Source organism: Bos indicus x Bos taurus, chromosome 13 (genome assembly GCF_003369695.1).
Source record: "Bos indicus x Bos taurus breed Angus x Brahman F1 hybrid chromosome 13, Bos_hybrid_MaternalHap_v2.0, whole genome shotgun sequence".
NCBI classification, from domain to species: Eukaryota; Metazoa; Chordata; class Mammalia; order Artiodactyla; family Bovidae; genus Bos; species Bos indicus x Bos taurus.
Window position 1 is genome coordinate 71,011,522 of NC_040088.1, and position 24,606 is coordinate 71,036,127.

The following is a 24,606-nucleotide window of genomic DNA, read 5'->3' on the forward strand; positions in this document are numbered from 1 at the left end:
CCACTGGCAGCTCGTGCTGATCTGTACCATTATCTGTGATGTAACTTTTGATGCCTCGGTTAAGTGGTATTTGCCCAATTTCTCTGTTAACAGAGACATCCCCTTTTGTAACTAATATGTAATCTGGCTGGTGCACTTTAAGACAATGTGGACATCCTGCTCCTTAACAACTCTACTCAGTGGTCTTCTCATCCACTGTAATTTCTACCTGAATCAATTCTGATTCTGATGGTGGTAAAATGGTTTTTTACCTTTTTCATGTGTGTATGGTAAATTTTTTTTTTTTACCATTTTAGTGGGGTTTTTTCCCCTCTCATTCTTTCTATATTACCATCTGATATTTTCTATTAAAATCTTTTCCCTCCTGCGTCCCTCCCAATTTTTAATATCACTGTGGTGTAAAGATAATCTAGCCAAGGCTATGGTTTTTCCAGAAGTCATGTGTGGATTTGAGAGTTGGACTATAAAGAAAGCTGAGTGCCACAGAATTGATGCTAATGAACTGTGGTGGTAGAGAAGACTCCTGAGAGTCCCTTGGACTGCAAGGAGATCCAACCAGTTCATCCTAAAGGAAATCAGTCCTGAATATTCATTGCAAGGACTGATGTTGAAGCTGAAATTCCAATATTCTGGACAACTGATGTGAAGAACTGACTCATCTGAAAAGACCCTGACATGGGAAAGATTGAAGGCAGGAGGAGAAGGGGACAACAGAGGATGAAATAGTTGGATGGCATCACTGACTCAATGGACACAAGTTTGAGCAAACTCTGGGAGTTGGTGAAGGACAAGGAGGCCTGGTGTGCTGCAGTCCGTGGGGTCACAAAGTGTCAGACACGACTAAGCAACTGAACTGAACTGATGGTGTAAAGAACTATTTTATTCATTCGCTGTGTTATAATCCATTATTATCATCATTATTCCTTTTGAGGCTCGAGTCGTCCCAAATTTGGTTGGACTGCCTCTTACCTGGTTGTAGATTTTCCCTCTTCAAGTGGATCCTTTAGACATGCCCGATTTGGCACAAACTGATTCAGGTTCACTTTATACTTTTTCTAGGGTCTATACCCTAGACCTAGATCATCCATTTCTTTAAAGAAACAGGGGTACTTTTTCAGGGGGAATGGCTACTAGATGTGCTCATCATTGCAGTTTTTAAAATCACACAGGAGACCCCAGCACAAGAAAATTCTACTCCCCTGAGAATGTCAGGACAACACATATCAAAAGGAAAAACTTCCATTTGAAGCTTGCAGTTTAATACCTGATCATCTTAAATTGGCATCCCCTCTGAATCAAGACAGGCCCCTCACACTGGGGAAAGCAGGGTTTAAGGATTAAAAATGGGACCAATATCTTCTTTGTTGCCTCAATCTCTAGTGATCTGAGACTATACTTTAAGCCCATGCAGGACCAGTTGAACAGGAAGTACTTAACAACTGCTGCATCACCCACCCAGTATGGAGTAACCCTGTATTGGGTCCGACACTCCTCCTGCCCCTAACATGATCAATAACCAAGACAGTAAAGGCTAACCACACACACAATGCATGGATGAATATTAAACAGTCTTCTCTTCTACAATAATAAATCTTAGAACTTTACAGAAGTTCAAGTCTTCAGATGTTTTTTGAGTATTAGGATGTATGACTAAAGACAGTTGAGCCATGCCACGCACTCCTCGACCTCACCAGCAGAGGTCAGGAGAGGATAAGGAGTGCAAGAAGTAGACATGTATTTTGACAGAATGACATTGAAAAGTCATGTATTTCAAGTAAGATTTCACAGCACATAAAATTAAGATATAATTTTAAAAATCTGAATAGGCTCCAATATTCCATTAAGCTATGCAAAATATCACTGCAAAAACGAATAGCTGAATCCAGGAAAATTCATAGTTTTACATATCCTTTCCTCCTTATTAAAAGCATCAATAAGCTCAAAGAAACAATATAATCCATTATTAATAGTGTTCTCTGCAGAGTAAATATAAGTGTGTTTGTTTATTTGTTAACGTGCCTGTTTGGGGGAATCCAAAGCACTCTGCAAATACCAACAACAATCCTCTTATGAAGGCCCGATTTCTACTACCCCTATTTTCAACAGAAAATTGCCTTATGTTAAAACAAAAAACAAAACACCACCACTGCAAAGCTGGAACTAAAAGTCCTGAGACTTTACTGTGTATTAGTGTACAAGTCTTTTCAAATGGCAGGCAGGAAGTTCACATTGCAAGTAGATGCTTTGTGAAGACTAATAAATACTTATAGCCTCCACAAGGCTATCATTTCCACTAATTTATTTAACGCAGCAATATATGCAGAAACTTGTATTAGTTTCCTAGAAATGGCAGATCTTGAACATTTGGTCTACGCAGTCACTGAAGAACACATGGACTAAGATGAAACCAGGAAAATTGGGGGAAATCCGGATAAACTAAAAAGTTTCCAGCCTCAGACTGCTTTTCATGTGTCTAGAGTTCTCATCCCACTTGGAAGAAATCAAAGCTGTGAAATGCGGGTCACACAATGTGAGCTCAGTTTATGGATGAGGGTAGAATGGAATCTCAGTCAGCAGCCTCAGAACTCCCTCTCCCAGTGACACATTGACAGGGAATATAAAACTATCTTGTGTTAAACTGTGAAGGTATGCATGTCATTTCTTAGTGGTTTCCTAGTATATTAAACTCTTTAAACAATCCATTAATTGTAACTTGAATTCCAATGGGTAAAGAGGTCTTTTAGGTACAGGCAAGTCTCTTTAAAAAATTTAAAAACAACTTCCCTCAAGCATGTATCCTCTAAAATGTTTTATCTCTTATTTCTTCTTTACTTTACGTCACATTTTTTGAATCATCTATACTACTGATTCCCATACGTCTGAATTTTTTGGACCAGGAAATCGTTTTGAAAGGTGAGGAGAAGAGGCACTGGAGAGAAAAGTCAGTATTGTAATAGGTTGCCAGATTTTTATTCTCCCAAATATGGACATATTTTGTTGAAAGACACCTTCCAACTCTTTTCTAATTTCTCAAATAAAGCACGCTGTCACATTTGAAAGGACAAGCTCTGCCAGCCTTTAACTCTGCGTTTCATGACAGAACACATCCTTATGTTCACCTGGTCATTCACTCAGCCGCCATTTATTCATCACACACTACGTGCCCTGCTCTGGGTTCTGTGGCTGCAACAGTGAACAAAGCAGAAGGAACGCCCTTCAGAGAGATTATATCCTAGTGTGGAAACAGACAAAATACAGAGGTAAGTGAAATGCTGAGTAACTTGGACAGTGTTAGTGCTAAGAAAGAAATAAAGGTGGAGAGGGTAGCTAGCTTGTGTGGGGGAGGAGCTCCCAGTCTTGTAGTTCTTGTTGAGGGCCCTGGCCTGCGGGAGAGGAGGGGAGAGACAGAAACCAGTCATGCGTAGCTCTGAGGCTGTTCTGTGGACCTTCCCTTTTACTGTGGATAAGATGGGGGGTCGGCATCACGTTCCCCTCAGGAGTGACATGATCCCTCTTACTCTTCCAGTGAGCAGACAGCCTGTGGGGAAAAGGGGCGGCGCACTGGCAGAAGCAGGGAGCTGGAAGCTCCAGAAGAGGCTCCAGTGAACCAGGCGGCACGAGAGGAGATGCTGAGAAGGCGTCAGACTGAATTCATGGCGAGCAGAGCCAAGAGAGGAGGTGTGGAGTGAAAGAGGACATCAAAGACAACTGAGGAGATTTTAGACAGCACATTGGATGGGTGGAGCTGCCACTGGCTGAGACAGGAAGCTTGCTCACAGATGTACTTGAAGAGAGAGAAGTTCCAGGCCTGAGCCCCGGAGCACAGTAGAAAGAATAAAGATGAAGATGAGAAGGAACAAGCAGACGAAACCAAGAAAGAGCGGCCAGTGAGGAAAGAAGAAGGGGTTCTGAAGGACAAGACAATACAAACTTACCTCAAGAAACAAGAGAAAAATCAAATAAATAACCTAACTTTATACCTAAAGCAACTACAAAAAGAAGAAATGAAGAACCCCAGGGTTAGTAGAAGAAAAGAAATCATAAAAATTAGGGCAGGAGTAAATGAAAAACAAACAAAGGAGACTATAGTAAAAATCAACAAAGCTAAAAGCTGGTTCTTTGAGAAGATAAATAAAACAGACAAACTATTAGCCAGACTCATCACAAAAAAAGGGAGAAGAATCAAATCAACAAAATTAGAAATAAAAATGGAGAGATCACAACAGACAACACAGAAATACAAAGGATCATAAGAGACTACTATCAGCAACTATATGACAATAAAATGGACAACCTGGAAGAAATGGACAAATTCTTAGAAAAGTATAACCTTCCAAAACTGAAACAGGAAGAAACAGAAAATCTTAACAGACCCATCACAAGCACAGAAATCGAAACTCTAATCAAAAATCTTCCAACAAACAAAAGCCCAAGACCAGATGGCTTCACAGGTGAATTCTACCAAAAATCGAGAGAAGAGCTAACACTTATCCTACTCAAACTCTTTCAGAAAATTGCAGAGGAAGGTAAACTTCCAAACTCATTCTATGAGGCCACCACCACCCTGATACTAAAACCAGACAAAGATGTCACAAAAAAAGAAAACTACAGGCCAATATCACTGATGAACATAGATGCAAAAATCCTCAACAAAATTCTAGCAAACAGAATCCAACAACATATTTTAAAAGATCATACATCACAACCAAGTGGGCTTTATCCCAGGGATGCAAGGATTCTTCAATACTCACAAATCAATCAATGTGATAAACTACATTAATTGAAAGATAAAAACCATATGATTATCTCAATAAATGCAGAGAAAGCCTTTGACAAAATTCAACATCCGTTTATGATAAAAACCCTCCAAAAAGCAGGCACAGAAGAAATATACCTCAACATAATAAAAGCCATATATGAAAACCCACAGCAAACATTATCGTCAACAGTGAAAAATGGATTTCCCTTAAAGCATTTCCCTTAAGCATTTCCCTTAAAGTCAGGAACAAGACAAGGGTGCCCACTCTCACCACTACTATTCAATCTAGTTTTGGAAGTTTTAGCCACAGCAATCAGAAGAAAAAGAAAGAAAAGGAATCCAGATTGAAAAAGAAGTAAAACTCTCACTGCAGATGACATGATCCTCTACACAGAAAACCCTAAAGACACCACCAGAAAATTACTAGAGCTAATCAACGAATATAGTAAAGTTGTAGGATATAAAATTAACACACAGAAATCCCTTGCATTCCTATACACTAACAATGAGAAAACAGAAAGAGAAATTAAGGAAACAATTCCATTCACCATTGCAATGAAAAGAATAAAATACTTAGGAATAAATCTTCCTAAAGAAACAAAAGACCTATACATAGAAAACTATATAACATTGATGAAAGAAATCAAAGATGACACAAATAGATGGAGAAATACACCATGTTCATGGATCAGAAGAATCAATATAGTGAAAATGAGTATACTACTCAAAGCAATCTATAGATTCAATGCAATCCCTATCAAGCTACCAATGGTATTTTTCACAGAACTAGAACAAATAATTTCACAATTTGTATGGAAATACAAAAAACCTCAAAAAGCCAAAGCAATCTTGAGAAAGAAGAATGGAACTGGAGGAATCAACCTGCCTGACTTTATACTACAAAGCGACAGTCATCAAGACAGTATGGTACTGGAACAAAAACAGAAAACCCAGAGATAAATCCATGCACCTATGGACACCTTATCTTTGACAAAGGAGGCAAGACTATACAATGGAGAAAGTGAAAACTGAAAGTGAAGTCGCTCAGTCCTGTCCGACTCTTTGCGACCCCATCAGGCTCCTCCGTCCATGGGATTCTCCAGGCAAGAATACTGGAGTGGGTTGCCATTTCCTTCTTCAGGGGATCTTCCCGACCCAGGGATCGAACCCTGGTCTCCCACACTGCAGGCAGATGCTTTAACCTCTGAGCCACCAGGGAAGCCCCCAGTGGAGAAAAGACAATCTCTTTAACAAGTGGTGCTGGGAAAACTGGTCAACCACCTGTAAAAGAATGAAACTAGAACACTTTCTAACACCATACACAAAAATAAACTCAAAATGGATTAAAGATCTAAATGTAAGACCAGAAACTATAAAACTTCTAGAAGAAAACACAGGCAAAACACTCTCTAACATAAATCAGAGCAGGATCCTCTATGACCCACCTCCCAGAGTAATGGAAATAAAAGCAAAAATAAACAAATGGGACTTTATTAAACTTAAAAAGATTTTGCACAACAAAGGAAACTATAAGCAAGGTGAAAAGACAGCCTTCAGAATGGAAGAAAATAAGAGCAAATGAAGCAACTGACAAAGAATTAATCTCAAAAATATACAAGCAGCTCATGCAGCTCAATACCAGAAAAATAAATGACTCAATCAAAAAATGAGCCAAAGAACTAAACAGACATTTCTCCAAAGAAGACATACAGATGGCTAACAAACACATGAAAAGATGCTCAACATCATTATCAGAAAATGCAAATCAAAACCACAATGAGGTACCATCTCACACTGGTCAGAATGGCTGCTATCAAAAAGTCTACAAACAATAAATGCTGGAGAGGGTATGGAGAAGATGGAACCCTCTTACACTGTTGGTGGGAATGCAAACTAGTACAGCCACTATGGAGAACAGTGTGGAGATCCTTAAAAAAGCTGGAAATAGAACTGCCATACAACCCAGCAATCCCACTGCTGGGCATACACATCAAAGAAAGCAGAATTGAAAGAGACACGTGTACTTCAATGTTCACTGCAACACTGTTTACAACAGCTAGGACATGGAAGCAACCTAGATGTCCATCGGCAGACAAATGGATAAGAAAGCTGTGGTACATACACACAATGGACTATTACTCAGCCATTAAAAAGAACGCATTTGAATCAATTCTAATGAGGTGGATGAAACGAGCCTATTATACAGAGTGAAGTAAGTCAGAAAGAAAAACACCAATACAGTATATTAACAAATATATACAGAATTTAGAAAGATGGTAACGATGACCCTATATGCGAGACAGCAAAAGAGACACAGATATAAAGAACAGACTTTTGGACTCTGTGGGAGAAGGCAAGGGTGGGATGCTTTGAGAGAATAGCATTGAAACATGTATATTACCATGTGTGAAAGAGATCACCAGTCCATGTTCAGTGCATGAAACAGGGCACTCAACACCAGCTGTCCTGGTACACTGAGACAACCCTGAAGGAGGGGATGGAAAGAAAGGTGGGAGCGGGGTTCAAGATGGGGTACACATGTACACCCATGGCTGATTCATGTCAATGTATGGTGAAAACCACTACAATACTGAAAAGTAATTAGCCACCAATTAAAATAAATAATTAATGGAAAAAAAGAGAGAGAGAGAACATGTGAGAGTGAGAGGTCAACCAACCACATCACAGTGTGGGAGGGAGCTGGGAACTGACGACCTGGGGCGACAGTACAGAGATGAGAAATGAGAAGCACAAGCGAGCACATCAGCTGAGCGAGCGCATCAGCTGAGCGAGGCTGGAGGAGGAGGCACTGGGGGCTTGAGAGGGAAGAGGAAAGGGCACTAGTTAAAGTGGGAGCAGAAATTCACCAGGAAGGCATGGCATGGAGTCCAGGCAGCATAAACGTGCAGCTGAGATTTGAGATCCTGGATGTAAAGTAAAGCCATTCGTCCCAGCTGGGAGTCTTCCCCAGTAGCACAGAGCCACACTGGCGCTGCAGGGGCAGGAAGGTTAGCTCAGAAGAAGCAGGACAGGGGAGGTCCTGACCTGTGGTGGGAAGAGAGGGTGCTGAAGACCTAACAGTGATGGGATCCAGGCGGTCCAAGGATAAGCCAAGTCAGGGCACTAACAGAGAGAGAATGGCCAGAGGGTGGAACCACCCTGTGTGTCCATGTCCAAGTAGAGCGGTACAAGCTCCCCAGGAGCGGAGCTGGTAGATAGCGCTGCACCATCATTTCCCTCTCCAGCAACCCAGGGCCACAGGGACCAGCCTTCTCCTCCAGCAGCACTGCCCTCCCACAGCATGAATACCAGGCCCTGAAAGCCACGGTTATGTCCCTCAACTGTCTCCCCTGGCCTGCCTCCAGTCACTGCCAAACAGCAAGCATTACAGGAACAGAAACCATGTCATGTTTTCCTGATATTCCAGGCTACTGCCTTGATTCTAGACTCCCGCTTGACACACTGTTGCTAAGCAGTAATACAGCTTTATTAAAAGAAATTCCTTTGCCCAAACATCAAAGTTATGACACAAAGAGAATCAGGCATTCACTGGAGAATCAACCTCAGGAAACACCTACAGGGTTATCTACATGGCGAATGTAAAATAACAATTTTATCCAACGTTATACTACAGTATTAATTTTCAGAAGATTTTGATTTTTAGATTCCCTAAAATGCTTTTCAAATTCCAGCACCAATTTTACCTCCATTTTCTGAAAATCAACCTCGTTTACCCATCAAACATAAACGAACAGACTAGTGTCCCTGATCAACAGTCTCCCTCTCCATTCATGAATCCTTACAGTTCATTTTTTTGGTAGATGAGAAAATGGAGAGGTGGAGAGGGGGACTCCATGGGACTCCGAACAATCAGTCTCTAAGTGTCAGCACACCCAGCTGTGGAGCCAGGCCCCAGCCAAGTGCGATGAGAAAGGGGAACCGCTCAGTTACCAAAGCCTGACAGGTTTACTATATATAAGACTTAAGTCTTTAAAATGCAAACGTACTTATTTGACTACAGCAAACTCTTTTTGCAGTCATCTGCAGGAGATGCAGAGGAAACCTCGTGACACAGTTGTGCTGCAAAGAGTGGCTGGTCTGGACCAGAGCTGCAGGAGCCATGTGGTGCCAGAGGTGCCCAGGCAACGTTACAGTGTGGGGGCCTGGGCTCCCGAGCACATGCTCTCACCAGGCCCACGTCCTGAGGCGGCCTTGACGGAGAACCACCATCCACGTGCAGGCTCTGCCAACGGCCACCCCTCCTTTTCCCAAGTACCTACAGAAGTTCCATAAAATCTAAAGTTGTTTCACCATTAATTTAACTATTTTCTTACAGTGATATTTGGAGGGTCACATTTTGATGCTGACAGCAGCACTGACAGGTAATAAAGGCACCCTCAATCACAGAAGTGGCACCTTTTCTTTCTCTGAGGAATGTAATTCCTCAGCAATGAAAAATGAACACAGAACTGGACTTACCCGTTCCATAGCTGCATTGTGATATGGGAGCTCCTCCTCACTGCAAAGGAAAAACAGTGGGTGTGAAACAGTTGAAATCAGGGCAAATTTTTTTTTAAAAAATTATAAATCTGTAGGTACACATGATGTCCAACCATCGACCTGTCATCACAAGAGTTATGTAAGCTTCCATTCCACCACATTCAACATGAAACAATGAGCTATTCTGTAAACAGGTTTCCCAGGTGGCTCAGTGTTAAAGAATCTGCTTGCCAATGCAGGAGACACAGGTTTGATCCCCTAGAGAAGGGAATGGCAACCCCACTCCAGTATTTTTGCCTGGAGAGTCCCAAGGACAGAGGAGCCTGGAGCGCTACAGTCGATGGGGTCGCAAGAGTCGCACATGACTGAGAGACTTAAATAACAACATTCTGAAACCACATCTCCTGTCTTCACATCTCTAGGCCCACTCTGCCCAATCTCGTCATCTTTAGCCACAGGTGGCTGTTTAATTTTAAATGTCAAATAAAATGAAGTCAAATTAAAAGTTCAGTCATCAGCCTCACAAGCCATAACTCAGCTACCACACTGAACAGTATGGATACAGTGAGAACACTTCCACAAACGCTGCAGAAAGTTCCACTGGACAAGACTGCTCTAGTCCAGGGGTCAACAACCCTTTCCTGCAAAGGTAAATACTGAAACAGCAAATATTTTAGGCTTTGTGGACCATACAGTCTTTTTCGTAATTACTCAACTCTGATGTCATACTGTGAAAGCAGATGCTGACAGCATGTAAACCAGGTGTGGGTTAGATCCCATAAAACGTTTACAAAAACAGGTGGAGAGCTGGATTTGGCCCACAGGCCATCATTTGCCAACCTCTACCCAAGACCATCACCTCCACTCTCTGTCTCAAACTGTAGCCCGTAACAAATGAGTGTTCAAAACAATTAGTATAAGGAAATAAAACTGCCTCCCATAGATTTAAGAATTAAAAAGAAAACTTAAAACTTTTACTCTGTAAACAGGCAAAGCCTCGTTTGTCAAAACTTCAAAAAGAATAACTTTTTAATGTCCAATGAAAGATCAAATCCATTTCTCTGATACAGTAATTTTGTGACATCACCTTCAATATCAAACATTCAGAGACTTGTATTAACTGTCAGTAATGTAAAAACAACTATTTGTACTATCTATAAACAGTGTTATGTGCTTTGAGTTGTTCTATCAGTGGTACTGATGTTTTGACAAATGAGTGGAAGTCACTCAGTCACGTCCGACTCTTTGTGACCCCATGGACTGTAGCCTGCCAGGCTCCTCTGTCTATGGAATTCTCCAGGCCAGAATACTGGTGTGGGTAGCCGTTCCCTTCTCCAGGGGATCTTCCCAACACAGGGATCAAACCCAGGTCTCCTGCATTGCAGGCAGATTCTTTACCATCTGAGCCACCAGGGAAGTCTGGTTTTGACAAGATTATACATATTTTTGCCTTTCTCTTCATACCAGATAGTAACACTTTTAAGAACACAGCACATTAGTATACAAGAGTCCAATGTTTTCAAAAGCATTCTTTTGCTACTCTGAAGAGTTCTTAGATAAAGCATAAAGCTATAGCAACAAAACTGACCACAAAATGTTAAGAGCTGAAGAGATCTCAGAAAGCTAGTACAACCCCTCATTTCACAGATAAGAAAACTAACATTTTCACTCAGTCACCATCACTTACCCTAATACAGAGATGCTTAGTATTATCTAACCCAGTGGGTTCAAACTTAGATTTGTATCTATATTCAAATTGCGCAAGAGTGTATGAAAAACAGGCTAAGAAATCAATTCTCAAGAAAAGAAATTTTGAAGATAAATATAAGTTGCTTTTTTATAAGTGGCTACTCATCTTTTCCTTTTGAAAATAGCTTTTGTTATGCTCTTAGTCTAACTTTCCCTGCTAATTTGTGATCTGATTACTGGGGTCAGTGCTGTATGAATGGCACGCATCCATTCTTCACTGACTAGCGGAAGGCGGCCTGTGGACATCACTGGAACATACTTGTCAAGTGATGGGGTCAGCAGGGCCATCTTGAAAGAATAAGGACATCTGGCAAGCTCTGGGTGCACCAAGACTGGGATCTCTTGGGTGAGTGGGCTGCCCTGGGCAAGAGCAACCTTCTGTGTGGCTGACTTGAGCATATCCTAACAGTGAACATTCCTAACTGCAAATGAAGTGCCATCTCTGGCTGCCACCACAGGTCAAGTTCTTCAGGGTCCTCCCAATCACTAGACAAGACTAACAGGCCTAACTGTGCCTGCTGTCAACACTGAACCAGAACCAAGCATTGCATGTGTCTATGGAAAGATGGGAACCATCTGCTCAGGCTACGTGGTCTGCATCAGGCAGAGCCTAAAGAATGAATCCACCTCTGGCAACCACCAATATGTTCTCTGTATGGATGAGTTTGGGTTTTTCTGTTTTTAGATTTCACATACAAGTGAGCATTTGTCTTTCTCTGACTTATTTCACGTAGTAGAGTTCCATCAGGGTTTATCTCTGTTGTTGCTAAAATTTGTTGTGGTAGAATTTCCTTCTTTTATGGGTGAATAATATTCCACTGTGGATAAACATCACATTTCCATTTATCAGTTGATGGACATTTAGGTTCTTTCTGTGTCTTGGCTACTGAGAATAATGCTGCAATGAACACAGTGGATGCAGATATATTTCTGAGTTCGTGTTTTCATTTCTTTCAGATACATATTCAAAAGTTAAAGTTGCTGGATCATATGGCAGTACTATGTTCAATTTTTTTGAGAAACCTCCGTACTATTTTTCATAGCAACTGTATCGATTTCCACCAATAGTGGGCAAGGGTTCTCTTTTCCCCACATCTTTGGCAAAACTTACTTCTTGTCTCTTTGATGATATCCATTCTAACAGGAGCAATGTGATACTGCCCTGTGATTTGTATTCTGCATATAAGTTCAATAAGCAGGGTGACAATATACAGCCTTGACATACTCCTTTTCCTCTTTGGAACCAGTCAGTTGTTCCATGTCCAGCTCTAACTGTTGCTTTCTGACCTGCATATAGGTTTCTCAAGAGCCAGGTCAGGTGGTCTGGTATTCCCATCTCTTTCAGAATTTTCCACAGTTGATTGTGATCCACACAGTCAAAGGCTTTGGCATAGTCAATAAAGCAGAAATAGATGTTTTCTGGAACTCTCTTGCTTTTTCCAAGATCCAGCAGATGTTGGCAATTTGATCTCTGGTTTCTCTGCCTTTTCTAAAACCAGCTTGAACATCTGGAAGTTCACAGATCACCTTACCTGGATCTATTTGTTTTTTCAATCTGTTAGTAAGCTTAAAGGAATTACTAATTACATTGTATGTACTTGTGGTTTTTCAATAGTTCAGGTTGAGTATTTCTGTAACTATGAAACTCCAGTACTTTGGCCACCTCACGCAAGGAGTTGACTCATTGGAAAAGACTCTGATGCTGGGAGGGATTGGGGGCAGGAAGAGAAGGGGACGACAGAGGATGAGACGGCTGGATGGCATCACTGACTCGATGGACATGAGTCTGAGTGAACTCCGGGAGTTGGTGATGGACAGGGAGGCCTGGCATGCTGCGATTCATGGGGTCGTGAAGAGTCAGACACAACTCAGTGACTGAACTGAACTGATGAGATAAAGTTTCATTTGGAAACATAAAAGTTAACTAACTTGTTAAAATCAGTTAGCTCAATATACTGACTAAATTTCACTTCAGATTTTGTAGCAAATTTTGTCTTAGATTAACACTAGTCAAAATTAGTCAAAATTATTGGATGGGTAGAAGTTCTCCTCAAGGCCCTGTCATTAAAACAGATACTCTTGAACAAAAACACCATTAGTCTGGATTTCAAGTATTTATAGTTATCCCAGGGACAGGGGAACCTGGTGGGCTGCCGTCTATGGGGTCGCAGAGAGTCAGACATGACTGAAGCAACTTAGCAGCAGAAGCAGCAGCATACTAAACTTCAGACAATGTATGCATGTTTTTAAGAAGTGGTTGAAAATCTGAGGCTTGGTATTATCTTTTTCTGTAAAAGTTTCCTTGTAATTCTTCTATTAATAACTTGTGGCCTAAAAGCATTATCTATCATTATCCAAATACCAAGCATTCTTTGTTGAGCAGTGACTATTTTTGAAAAAAAAAAAAAGTTGAAAGTTCAAATGCTGAAAGTTCTCTAAGTTCTTAAAAAAGCTGGACTTCTCCACTCTCCAGATGCATCACAGGCACATAGCTGGGGACAGCTTCCCATTTCTGCATACTAAACAAAGATGACCCTGTTCCACCAGCAAGCCAGGCTGGTTTGCCAACAGTTTTTATATTTATTGTGAAATCTGCTATAAAACCAAGTTAGTCCTGTGCCGTGTTTGTTAATTATGGTCATCCTTCTTCACATATAACAAGTAATTTAACTTACAAAAACTGTCATTATACATGAAGTCAGCAGCCTTCAGAGAAGGCTACAAAGTTACTTTGTACCATTTTATTGATATTGACACTTAAAACCCATGTTTACCATAGAACCAATAAAAAACTACAAAGAATTAAAACAGCAGCAAGAAGCGCTCTTTTGATGGAGGTCTGAGAGGGAGCGAGGTCTAGACGCCTGCGCCAGGTGGCCTTACTCAGTAGCACAGAAAAACCCAGCTTACAGTGACCAGTGACCAGAGGCACCAGCAGCAACCTCGGAACAGCGTCTCACTGAAACGAGGCGCTGTACCAAAAATCAATACTTGTGTGAAATTCCATAAAGCACAACATCACACTAAACCCCGTTTCTGTGTTCATCATTTTCCTTCGTAAGGCCTGCTTTAGGTTTGCATCACAGAGTAAATAAAAAATTCAGTGGGCTGGCCAGAAAACTGGTTCGGCCTTGTTTCCAAAGACTGGGTGAGCTCACCACTATCTAAGCGTCCATCTCAGGAGAGGAATCATTTCAAACAGGCCCCCTTCTTAGGGATTCTTCTTTTCCCCTTTAATTTTCTCCAGGCATTTCAAAGAGCTTCACTGATGTTTCTCTTATTAAAACTACAGAGGAGTAATAGTAACAGGCAGTAGAACGCAGAAGTTCCGAACTCAGGCTCTGCCGTGAGCTGCCGAAGTCAGTTCCTCGGAGCTGACATTTATTGCAAGCAGAACCTGGGCAAGCTGTTTGACCTCTCCATGCTTCCGTTCATCTTAAGAAAGATAAAAAGAGTACCTATGTCTAACAGGTTTAGAAAGGAATAATCCACGTAAACAGCTTAGAACAGTGCCCAGCACACAGTAAGTGCTCAATAAATATAAGCTAATATTATTAAGGTAAATCACTGGTCTATTTCCCACTACAGACAAATGGACCTGAGCACAGAAGTGAAAACAAATCTGGAATAACTGAGCGTGATTTTTAGATTGCCAAATACAGGTTAGGCTTCTGGGCCAGAACCTAGTAGGTAACTCCCAGGCCCTTTTGTAATGTAAGAGGTTTTCATATGTGTCAGTGTTAATTGCTCAGTCACGTTCAACTCTTTGTGACCCCACGGACTGTAGGCTGCCAGTCTCCTCTGTCCATGGAATTCTCCAGGTAAGAATACTGGACTGGGTTGCTGTGGGGAGACAGCAAAGTAGCCAAGATGGCATGTTCAGGCTCTCTCGCCCAATGTTTTGTAAATAATGACTATGTAACAGCTGAGATCATTTATAGCACTGAACATGCACGTCAGGAGGTACTGTATGCATACATGAGCTAGGAAGCAGCAGCATTTAGTGCTGTGTCATGGCTGCGTCCGTTGGGTCCGCCATGAGAGGGGAGAATATAGCGTGTCTGCTGCTATGGCTGCTGCGTCAGCCAGGAGAGAGGTTGTGTTGTGTTAGGTTATGCTATGTCTGTTGCATCAACCATGAGAGGGGAGAATAAATGTGTCTGCAGTTCCTACGGCTCCTCGAGTCTTCTTACAGCCTCTTAGCTCATGCCTTGCCTATCCTGGGTTCAGCGAACAGTATGCACAGTGAGATACAGCAAGATAGTTGCCATCCCTTCTCCAGGCGACCTTCCCGACCCAGGGATCAAACCCAGGTCTCCCGCATTGCAGGCAGATTCTTCTACCTTCTGAGCTACCAGGGAAGCCCTTTTCATGTTATTTTGTACTGTATTAGACCATTTTTTTCATAAAAACATCTTTTAGAGTGGTTCACTGCCATCACAAATACTTGGAGAGGTCAAAAATCAGCTGAGTTGTAGCCTACCTTGTGAATCAAAATCTGAGATAGAACCCAGAAATCTATTTAAACAAACAAACATTCTCCGGCTAATTCTAACATGCAGGAAATTTGGGGACCCAGTGATCTTATGGTGCCCAATGCTCAAAGTGTCCTTCAAACAGCATTCACACACCTCAGAATCGCACATGAACCCACACAAGGGTAAAAATCACCTCCTGCCTCATTTGTGGCCAAGTCTGCTTTACTTATAAAAAAGTGAAAGTGGGGCTTTCCTTTAAGAATAGTATTTTCATCATAAAGACTGCTCTCGTTGGTCTGTTGAAATTCAAAGTCTTCTAATTGCAACTACTCAGGAGAACATTTTGGATATGCTGATATCATTAGGTAGCATAATAACACCTGAGGTTTGTCTAGACCCGTAGGTAGCATTCTGTCATTTTATTTCTTCAAAGCTTCAAGTAGCCCTAAGTATGCAGGCAGTTAATGATTTCTGTTTCACAGATAAGGCGTGAAATGGTTAACTGAGACCAGCAAAGCCAGAAGAACAGCACACATTGTCTAACTCCCAGAACAGTTTCTGTTTGCTTGAGAGACCCTGAGAAAAACATGATACAACAAAATATTTTCTAAATGCAAGAAAACTGAACAGAAAGGAAAAAGAAGGTCTGAGTACTATAAAGTTACTCCTAGGAACCTCCTAAGAAATTTTATTTTTTCTTCAAAATGTCATCATGTGTCATAAAATAAAAATCCCTGGCTTTTTCTTCTTCATAACAAATGAGACTGGGGAAAATGTGAATAAGTGGCAAAGGTAATTAATAAATTGTATGGAACCAAACGAACTATAGAGATGTAGCAGAGTCCCTAGCCTGGCAATCTAAACAAAGCTGGAACCAGAACCCGCAGACTCCTATCAGTGCAGGACAAGGGTCAAAACCACTCTAACTACTTTATAGTGCTCCAGACCTTTCTCAACTCTTTGTACAACAAATTCAGGATAAATGGAATTAATTTTGAGAAGCAATAACACAAATACACTTCCAACCGTAAGAAAGATCAATGGCATTTCATTCCATTGCTCATTTTTAGGCTGCATAACACTGACGTTCTGACTGCTAATTATTTTTTAAATGCACTTATATAAAATAAAATGCCTTATAATTATTTTCAAAATACAAGTTGTTATTGATTTCCATTTAATTCTGCTAAATTATTAATACAACTCATTTATTCCACTTAATGTTCTTCTTAAAACACAATGAATATTAAGGATTATATTCTTAGCTATAGTTCAATTTCAATCATTGAGGGTAAAAAATGCCAGGAACTTAAGAAAAAAAAAAAGAAGAAAAGCAGGCTGCAGGACTAATCCTAGAGTCTTAATCACAGCAATGCTATTAAAAACAAAGAAAATAAATGCAATAGGTGACCATAGAAACATAATTTTAAAAGTCAGCTTTCAAACTATGCAACTTACTGTAAGAAGCCAAATCTATCCGTGACTTTGTAAACAAGGTAATCAGCATCTTCCCAAGGTTCAATCTCTGCACCTTCTCGTCCCTATAGAAGGGGACAAAGAAAAGTGTTACTGGGAATATATAAAACTGAATAATTTCTTTAAAAGACCAAAAAACAAGGGTTAGAAAAAACTATGTCTCGCCTTTTCATCCTAACTTCTCAGAAAAGCGGACCACCTACTTTGCCTCTCTTCTTCCCCACTTCCCTCCTCCACTGGCCCTAATACTATCCTTCCCAAGGTCAAAACGGCCTCCCTCCATCAGATCCATGGACACTCCAGCCTCCTCATCGAGTGAACTGTTTGGGTGCACTCATCAGTGCTGCTCACGCAACCTCACGACACCACCATGTCCTGGCTCTCCCATCCCTGCCCTACTATTCCGCGCTGGCTTCCTCCTGGGTCCTTCCTGAGTGCCGGTGGGCCCAGCGCTCTGTCCTCAGCCCACTGCCCATCACAATCCCCTCTTGAGCTGTGAACACCAGCACTGATGAGAGCAGGAGCCCCAGAAGGGTCTATTCCATCCCTCACACTTCACACTCTGTACCTGACCGTCTCATGGAATCTCCACCTGAGGGTATTTACAACAGCCAGTCAGCTCACTCGCTCTACTCCACAAACGTGAGAACCTTGTGGGCAAAGCATCCCTGTAACTCTTATTTGTACAGTGATTCCCCAAGGCCTAGCATGATATCTGACCTGGTCACTTAGTGTTAACTGCAGGAAAAAAATGCACACAAGCATGAATGAATGATGGTTCTATTCATTTTAAATTAGTTAAATAGTTAAATAAATTAACTAGGTTTCTTGCAGAGTATGCTAAAACCTAGTCATAATAATAGGAAACTGTGTCTGATGTTTCAAACAAGCAACTTAAAAACAAACTCTGGGAACAGATTGTTAAGTTGAGCCCTGCCTGCATGTTCCTGTAGGGCACAGTCCAGATGGCCTTCTATAATTTCATGTTCCTGTTATTCTCACAAATCATCAAAAACAACAGACACAAAACTACATGCAACCAATATAAATATAAAACATGACATTTATAGATCACAGCTACAACTCATTATAGATCTCAAGAGATAAAAGGTACTAATAAGGACATATGTAAATTGTCAACAACTGTGATATTCTGGGGCATCAAAAACCAGATTCCACAACTAACTTGAGGATAAAAAGCTAGAGATTATACTTCATGTACCAATTCAAATTTCAGATCCATGTTTTCTACTTTCAATATCACATATCAATTAAATAAAATAGGTATTTAACTCTATATACTAATGTAATCAAAACATTTATTGAATACCTACTATGAGCCAGAACTGTTGTAGGTATTTAGGATACAAAAGCAAATCAAACAAGAGAAATTCTTACCCTCAGAGAGTTCACATTCTAGGAAGGCGAGCAGGCAACAAAATGTAATAAAAAGTATGCTGACATTTTAAAAGCTATGGTGAAAAATAAAGGAGAGAAAGGGGACAGAGAGAGCCAGAGGATGGAGGGGGATATTCAACAGTGTGGTCAGAGAAGAGTTCACTAAGAGGCAGCATCGGGGCAAAGAGAAAGAGGAGGCGAAAGGGCACGAGGGTATCCAGCACACAAGTGCTCCAGGCAGAAGAAACAGCCTGTGCGAAGGCCCTGAGACAGGAGCAAGCCTGGAAGAATAACAGGCGACCAGCGTGGCTGGAGAAGAGGGACGGAGGGAGAGAAACTATGGAGGCAAAGCCAGAGAAATTAGATGACTTCAACAGTCATAGGAAATAAACAAACTGCCACTGTAATTTAAGCCCTCCAAAAAGCAAATCCTCTTCTATTTATATTTTTGAAAATAGAAATTAATTAAAGAGTAATGATGAATACTTACTCTGTCATATTTAGCAACTATTTCGGCTCGCTCCTGGGCAAGTTTAAGTGCTACATCCTGGTTTGAATCTGTGGAGAGACCAAATTTCAGTGAACTGTTGTTTAAAGATTTATAAAATTAATTAATCATAAAACTAAGACAAAACAAGTGAAAATAAAACAATAAATTGATGCTGCCTAAAATGACAAATCAGCAAAAATCAAATAAACTTACAAGGGTGAGTTAAGTATCCATAACTGTAACTTTGAAATATCTACATATCTACTATTTTGATGTTACATACCACCCTCAAAAGAAAGCAAATCTGTTAACACAGCATTAAGTTAGGGGATATGTAAATCTTATCCCTCAAGAGTTATATTTGGATCTAATTTCACAGAAATAAGAATTAAAGTAGAAACTGGAAATGAGAGTTCTAAGTTTTCAGATGAAATCCACTTGGGTAGGTGATGAGAAGAGCATTCAAGAAGGCTTTTAAAAATTTAAGTAATTTACTCACAAAATAAACTAATGCAAGATAGAGTTTAAGGGTTTTAAAAATATATTTCTCTGACATGATGAATATAATCATTTCTTTACATTTAGCCTGAGGTCCCCCTTATCAACTGTCCCAACTATTATCATAATGCGCAGTTTTACCACAACACACACCCTTCTTTCTCATTACCCATCATGTTATCTTTCAAAAACGTAAGTCTGACAATGATTAGAGATCAAAATATGAAATAGTATGGATATGATTACACACCCAAGTCCCATAAATTAAAAGATCAATGACCAGCTATATATAAAAGGCACCTCTGGTCAAGACGGAAAACAAGCATTCCAGTGGAAACTGGGCAAAGGTCATGAGCAAGAAACTCACAGAAGCAACAACAGCAGAGACAAACCTGTTCTCAGGAAGCGCCCGGCAGACAGTAAGATCCTGCCAGCAGTGATCTTACATGCCTTATCACACTTAATTCCGGGCTTTATCCTGTTAATTCTATTACACAGATGAAAAAAAAAAAAAGAAAACAAAAAACAGGGTTTAAAGATTTTAACCGACTTGTCTAAGGTCACACAGCTAGTAAACAGCAACAACAGGATTCAGAGGATATTGAATCTACAGCCCATAATTTTAACCATTACTCTATTAAATGATCACTGAAAGACACAAAAAAGGATGTCCAGTGAAATATGGCAGATGGGACACACACTTTTATATCCATTCCTCCTAAAACCCCACTAAACTGACAACATGGGGTTCTTTAAATCCTGGCCCTCAGGGGCACAGCAATGGAGGTTCCAAAGAGGTGAGGGTGGGGTTGAAAACAAGTAGTTGACTGAAGAAGCCAAGTTCCTAAGAGTTGAAGGGAGGCATGTGTGTATGTAAGAGGCTGAGTGCGGGGAAGCCATCCTCGCCCTCCAAAGCAGGAAATCATGAGATAATGACTAAATCTGCAGAACAGGAAGTGGTAATATAGGCATGTTATCTAGTGCTTTGGAAGTAAATAGAAAATCAATCAGCTGGGACTGGAGAGCAGTTACTTCTATGGGTGGGCAGCCTGGTGGGGAAGCGTGTGGAAGTGAGCTTATTTTTCAAAGTAAGTTTTACAGATCCTAAATCTTTACACCAAGTAAAGTTCTGACAAAAATAAAAGCTAATTTTAAAAGCCAAGACATGCAGGGCGGGGCCAGGGGGAATCAAGTCATTAGAAACTAAAGAAATGCAAGTTTTAAAATACCACTTTGCACCTATCTCAGACTGACCCCAAAACGCACCAATATTACTCAGTCTCGATACAGTGTGGGGCGATGTGCCCTCACTGACACTCGGTGGACTCACAAATGTATCAACTCTTTCTGGAAAGCATCTTGATAAAACATATCAAAAATCTTCAAAACAGGCATCTCCTTTACCCAACAGTTCCACCTCTAGGAATTTATGACAAGGAGATAATCACAAGGTTGTTTATAATAGTAAAAACAGCAAAACAGAAGTCTGTCAATTTCTTAAAGCTTATTTGGGGGAAAAAGTGTTTATGCCACCGCTTTTCTCAAAGTGTCAATTGAGAACCTTTGCGGGAAATGTGAATAAATAACACAATGGTCCAATAAAATGGTTTTCAGTAAACTAATGCATCCCAGGTGGCACCAGTGGTAAAGAATCCACCTGCCAGTGCAGGAGACCTAAGAGATGCAGGTTTGATCCCTGGGTCAAGAAGATCCCCTGAAGGAGGGCATGGCAACCCACTCCAGTATTCTTCCCTGGAGAATCCTATGGGCAGAGAAGCCTGGCCAGCTAAGCCCATAGGGTCGCAAAGAGTTGGATATGACTGAAGCGACTTGGCACACACAGGATGCACTCAGAAGTCTGGGATACTCAGCTCAATTATACACATATGAATTATCTTATTTTAGACTTAGGAACCTTCCTCAACTCCTTTCTCCCTCTTCCTTTACCCAGTTTTAACCCATTGCATTCATATACCCACCAAAAGGGCAGGGGAAGCAAATGAACAGAAAATAAACTCAAACTAGGAACCCTGACCACACAGTAAATTCCATTTCCATTATCAGAACAGCTAAGCATGAATTTCTATGGTGACTGGGCAAAATTCAATAAATGAGGGCTTTCTCGGACGTATTTTATACCAGTCCCTTATTTCTGCTACTAGTCCTAGGAATCTCAACTATATTTCTAGCTTAACAATGAAAAGTTTAATAAAAGTATAAAGGTAAGAACTGGGAACAGTATAGAGCTGGGAAATGAAGATACAAAATATCCCAAGAAAACATCTTTGTGGCTGTAAGATACTATGCTTTACATGGATCCATCTCCAGTCTAGAAATTTCTAGAAAGGAAAACCTAGCCAATAATAGAGGCTGTACTGGAACTGGATGAAGCTGTGTTCTAATGTTATGAAAGAAAAATGACCAAAATGATTAGCGCAGCTGATTCTGAATCAAGTAAGTGCTAGTCTTAAATTCCTTTAGAAAGCTCTTGTTATTTCCCCATGAGGAGAAAAATCTGTGGTATTAATAAATGTAAAAGAGAACAGATTTAAAGTCAAACTTATCTTATAAAATATAGCCAAACCTGCTTCTTTGAAGAGACTAAATGGAAATGCCAATCTTTCCCGACACTCAGTTTAGAGACATCATTTAAGGCAATCATCTTTCCAGAAAGTAGTGTCCTTATGCAGAATTCACTGAAGTTAAATTATGCTGCACACTGTCTTATCTACAGTTGAGAAGTTTATTAAGAATTATAATAGAATAATCCCTATGGTTTTGTTCTGATTGCTTATTTAGAAATTCCACTGCAGAACAAAGAGTTTGCCCTAAAAACACTGACCACAGAGGGCACGGCAGCCGTCTTGTGCCTGCAAGTGTGCCCCGACTTCAGGCGACCATTAAACAGCAGCAGTGGTCCCGGGCACTTACACCACCAGTCATCAAACAACAGAACTACCAGAGTAGTCAGCTCAAATGCAAACAAATTACTCTAATTGACTTTCCATCTAATATAAGAACGTCTCAAAGTATAAGAGGCACATTTTAAGCAGTTAAAGATCGAAAGACATTTGGATTAAAAACTCAAGTACATATAAAACATCTCGGGGCACAAGTGTACAGAAGAAAATAACGACAGCATTTTAAGAACACCTCTAATTCCATGTAATCATAAGAACTTTTAAGAATCAAGCATCCACCTGAACTGTAATAGCCCCAGACTGTAATGAACAATTCACTCAAAGGTTTTAAATTTTAAATTCAATCCAATGACACAAAATTGACAGACCATTTTTCCTAGTATACATTTTGACAGATGAATGTTAAATAAATATATATTTTAACATAAAAAGTACTTTACCCTTTGTTAGATAACCAGTCTGGCCCTGGGAATTAACAACAGCTTCAGTCCTCATAGAGTAAATTTATCTATACAAGATTCCATTCCTGCTCTCCAGCTACAAGTACACCAGCAGTGTTAGGCGGCCCCTCACACATTCTGCAACAAACTGAAACAGAAGAGTGGAAGGCAGCTCTGCTTTAAACTATTTGTGAAACAAACACAAGAAAGAAAAGGTTTGAGATATATTCTAGGGAGAATAAAAGACCTTGCTGTGGTTACACAGACTACAGATACCCAAACAAAGATGATGTTTGTTGAGGGTAAAAACATGCCTCTCAGGCTCCATCCCAAGTATGAGCCACACCAGCCTACACCCAGCATTCCAGCTGGTAACAAACAGGGGCTTTGAATAAGCCTTAATCTTGAGCTTCAAAACCAGCCACATTCTTACTACTTTTATCAAAACTTGTCTTGGAGCAACAAAGAAAATTTTTATTTAAAACAAACTAAATCTAAGTATGAATACTCAAGTACATTTTATAACAATTTTAATGATACTTTTTAAAAAGCTTCAGCCCGTTTCAGACACTAAGCAAATACATACTAAATTCTCGACGGTTTGGGAAATATTTCACACAGCACACACTACAAGTGAAATAAAAGTTTCATGATACAATATGCGTAACTACTGCAGGGCAGCACTGTGAAGTGCAGAGTCTCGCCTTCTGCCCTTCATTGTGTCCTTCTTTCTTTTTTAAAAAGTGAGTTGGGACCTACAATATGGAAACTACTTTGCAAACATGGCAGCCATGTCAAAGCCATGCTTATGCACATTAATTACACTAATGAATTAAGTTTACAATCAAACTTAACTTACACTTAAGCTTAAGCCAGTTGTAAGAAGCTCAGGGAGAGGGTTGAAAGTCCAAATCATAAACCAGGACGTGGGGGTGCGGGGCGGCAAGTGTCCCCTTGTCTTTTGAGCTTCTGGAGGGTGCCTGCTTTCCTTGGCTCCAGGCCCCTTCCTTCACATCACTCCAACCTCTTGCCGCCATCCTCAAATCTCCTCCCTCCTCTGACCTTTTTGTCCTCTTCTCATAAGGTTCCTGTGATGACACTGTGCCCACCTTCATGATCCAGATCAGCTTCCCATTCGAAAATCCCTTTTGACATATTAGGTACATCCTCACCATCCAGCCATCTCATCCTCTGTCGTCCCCTTCGCCTCCTGCCCCCAATCCCTCCCAGCATCAGAGTCTTTTCCAATGAGTCAACTCTTCACATGAGGTGGCCAAAGTACTGCAGTTTCATTAGCATCATTCCTTCCAAAGAAATCCCAGGGCTGATCTCCTTCAGAATGGACTGCTTGGATCTCCTTGCAGTCCAAGGGACTCTCAAGAGTCTTCTCCAACACCACATTTCAAAAGCATCAATTCTTCAGCACTCAGCCTTCTTTACAGTCCAACTCTCACATCCATACGTGACCACAGGAAAAACCATAGCCTTGACTAGATGGACCTTTGTTGGCAAAGTAATGTCTCTGCTTTTGAATATGCTATCTAGGTTGGTCATAACTTTCCGAGGAGTAAGCTTCTTTTAATTTCATGGCTGCAGTCACCATCTGCACTAATTATGGAGCCCAAAAAAATAAAGTCTGACACTGTTTCCCCATCTATTTCCCATGAAGTGATGGGACTGGATGCCAGGATCTTTATTTTCTGAATGTTGAGCTTTAAGCCAACTTTTTCACTCTCCACTTTCACTTTCATCAAGAGGCTTTTCAGTTCCTCTTCACTTTCTGCCATAAGGGTGGTGTCATCTGCATATCTGAGGTTATTGATATTTCTCCCGGCAATCTTGATTCCAGCTTGTGCTTCTTCCAGTCCAGCGTTTCTCATGATGTACCCTGCATGTA

The 24,606-nt window shown here is 40.7% G+C and overlaps 1 protein-coding gene across 5 annotated transcripts in view; it reads right to left on the minus strand.

The window, feature by feature from the left end:
- Nucleotides 1-24,606, minus strand: part of USP6NL (USP6 N-terminal like) — a 135,207-nt gene that overhangs the window by 33,817 nt on the left and 76,784 nt on the right. For 4 of the 5 annotated variants that reach the window (XM_027560198.1, XM_027560201.1, XM_027560199.1 and 1 more), the window contains exons 3-5: nucleotides 18,851-18,918; nucleotides 16,945-17,027; nucleotides 9,239-9,278 (exon numbers count right to left, since the gene is read on the minus strand). In XM_027560198.1, coding sequence (XP_027415999.1) covers nucleotides 9,239-9,278; nucleotides 16,945-17,027; nucleotides 18,851-18,918 — 191 coding nt within the window. Of the gene's footprint in view, nucleotides 1-9,238; nucleotides 9,279-16,944; nucleotides 17,028-18,850; nucleotides 18,919-22,709; nucleotides 22,898-24,606 lie in introns of those variants that run through there. The other variant, XM_027560197.1, reaches the window with a different exon arrangement.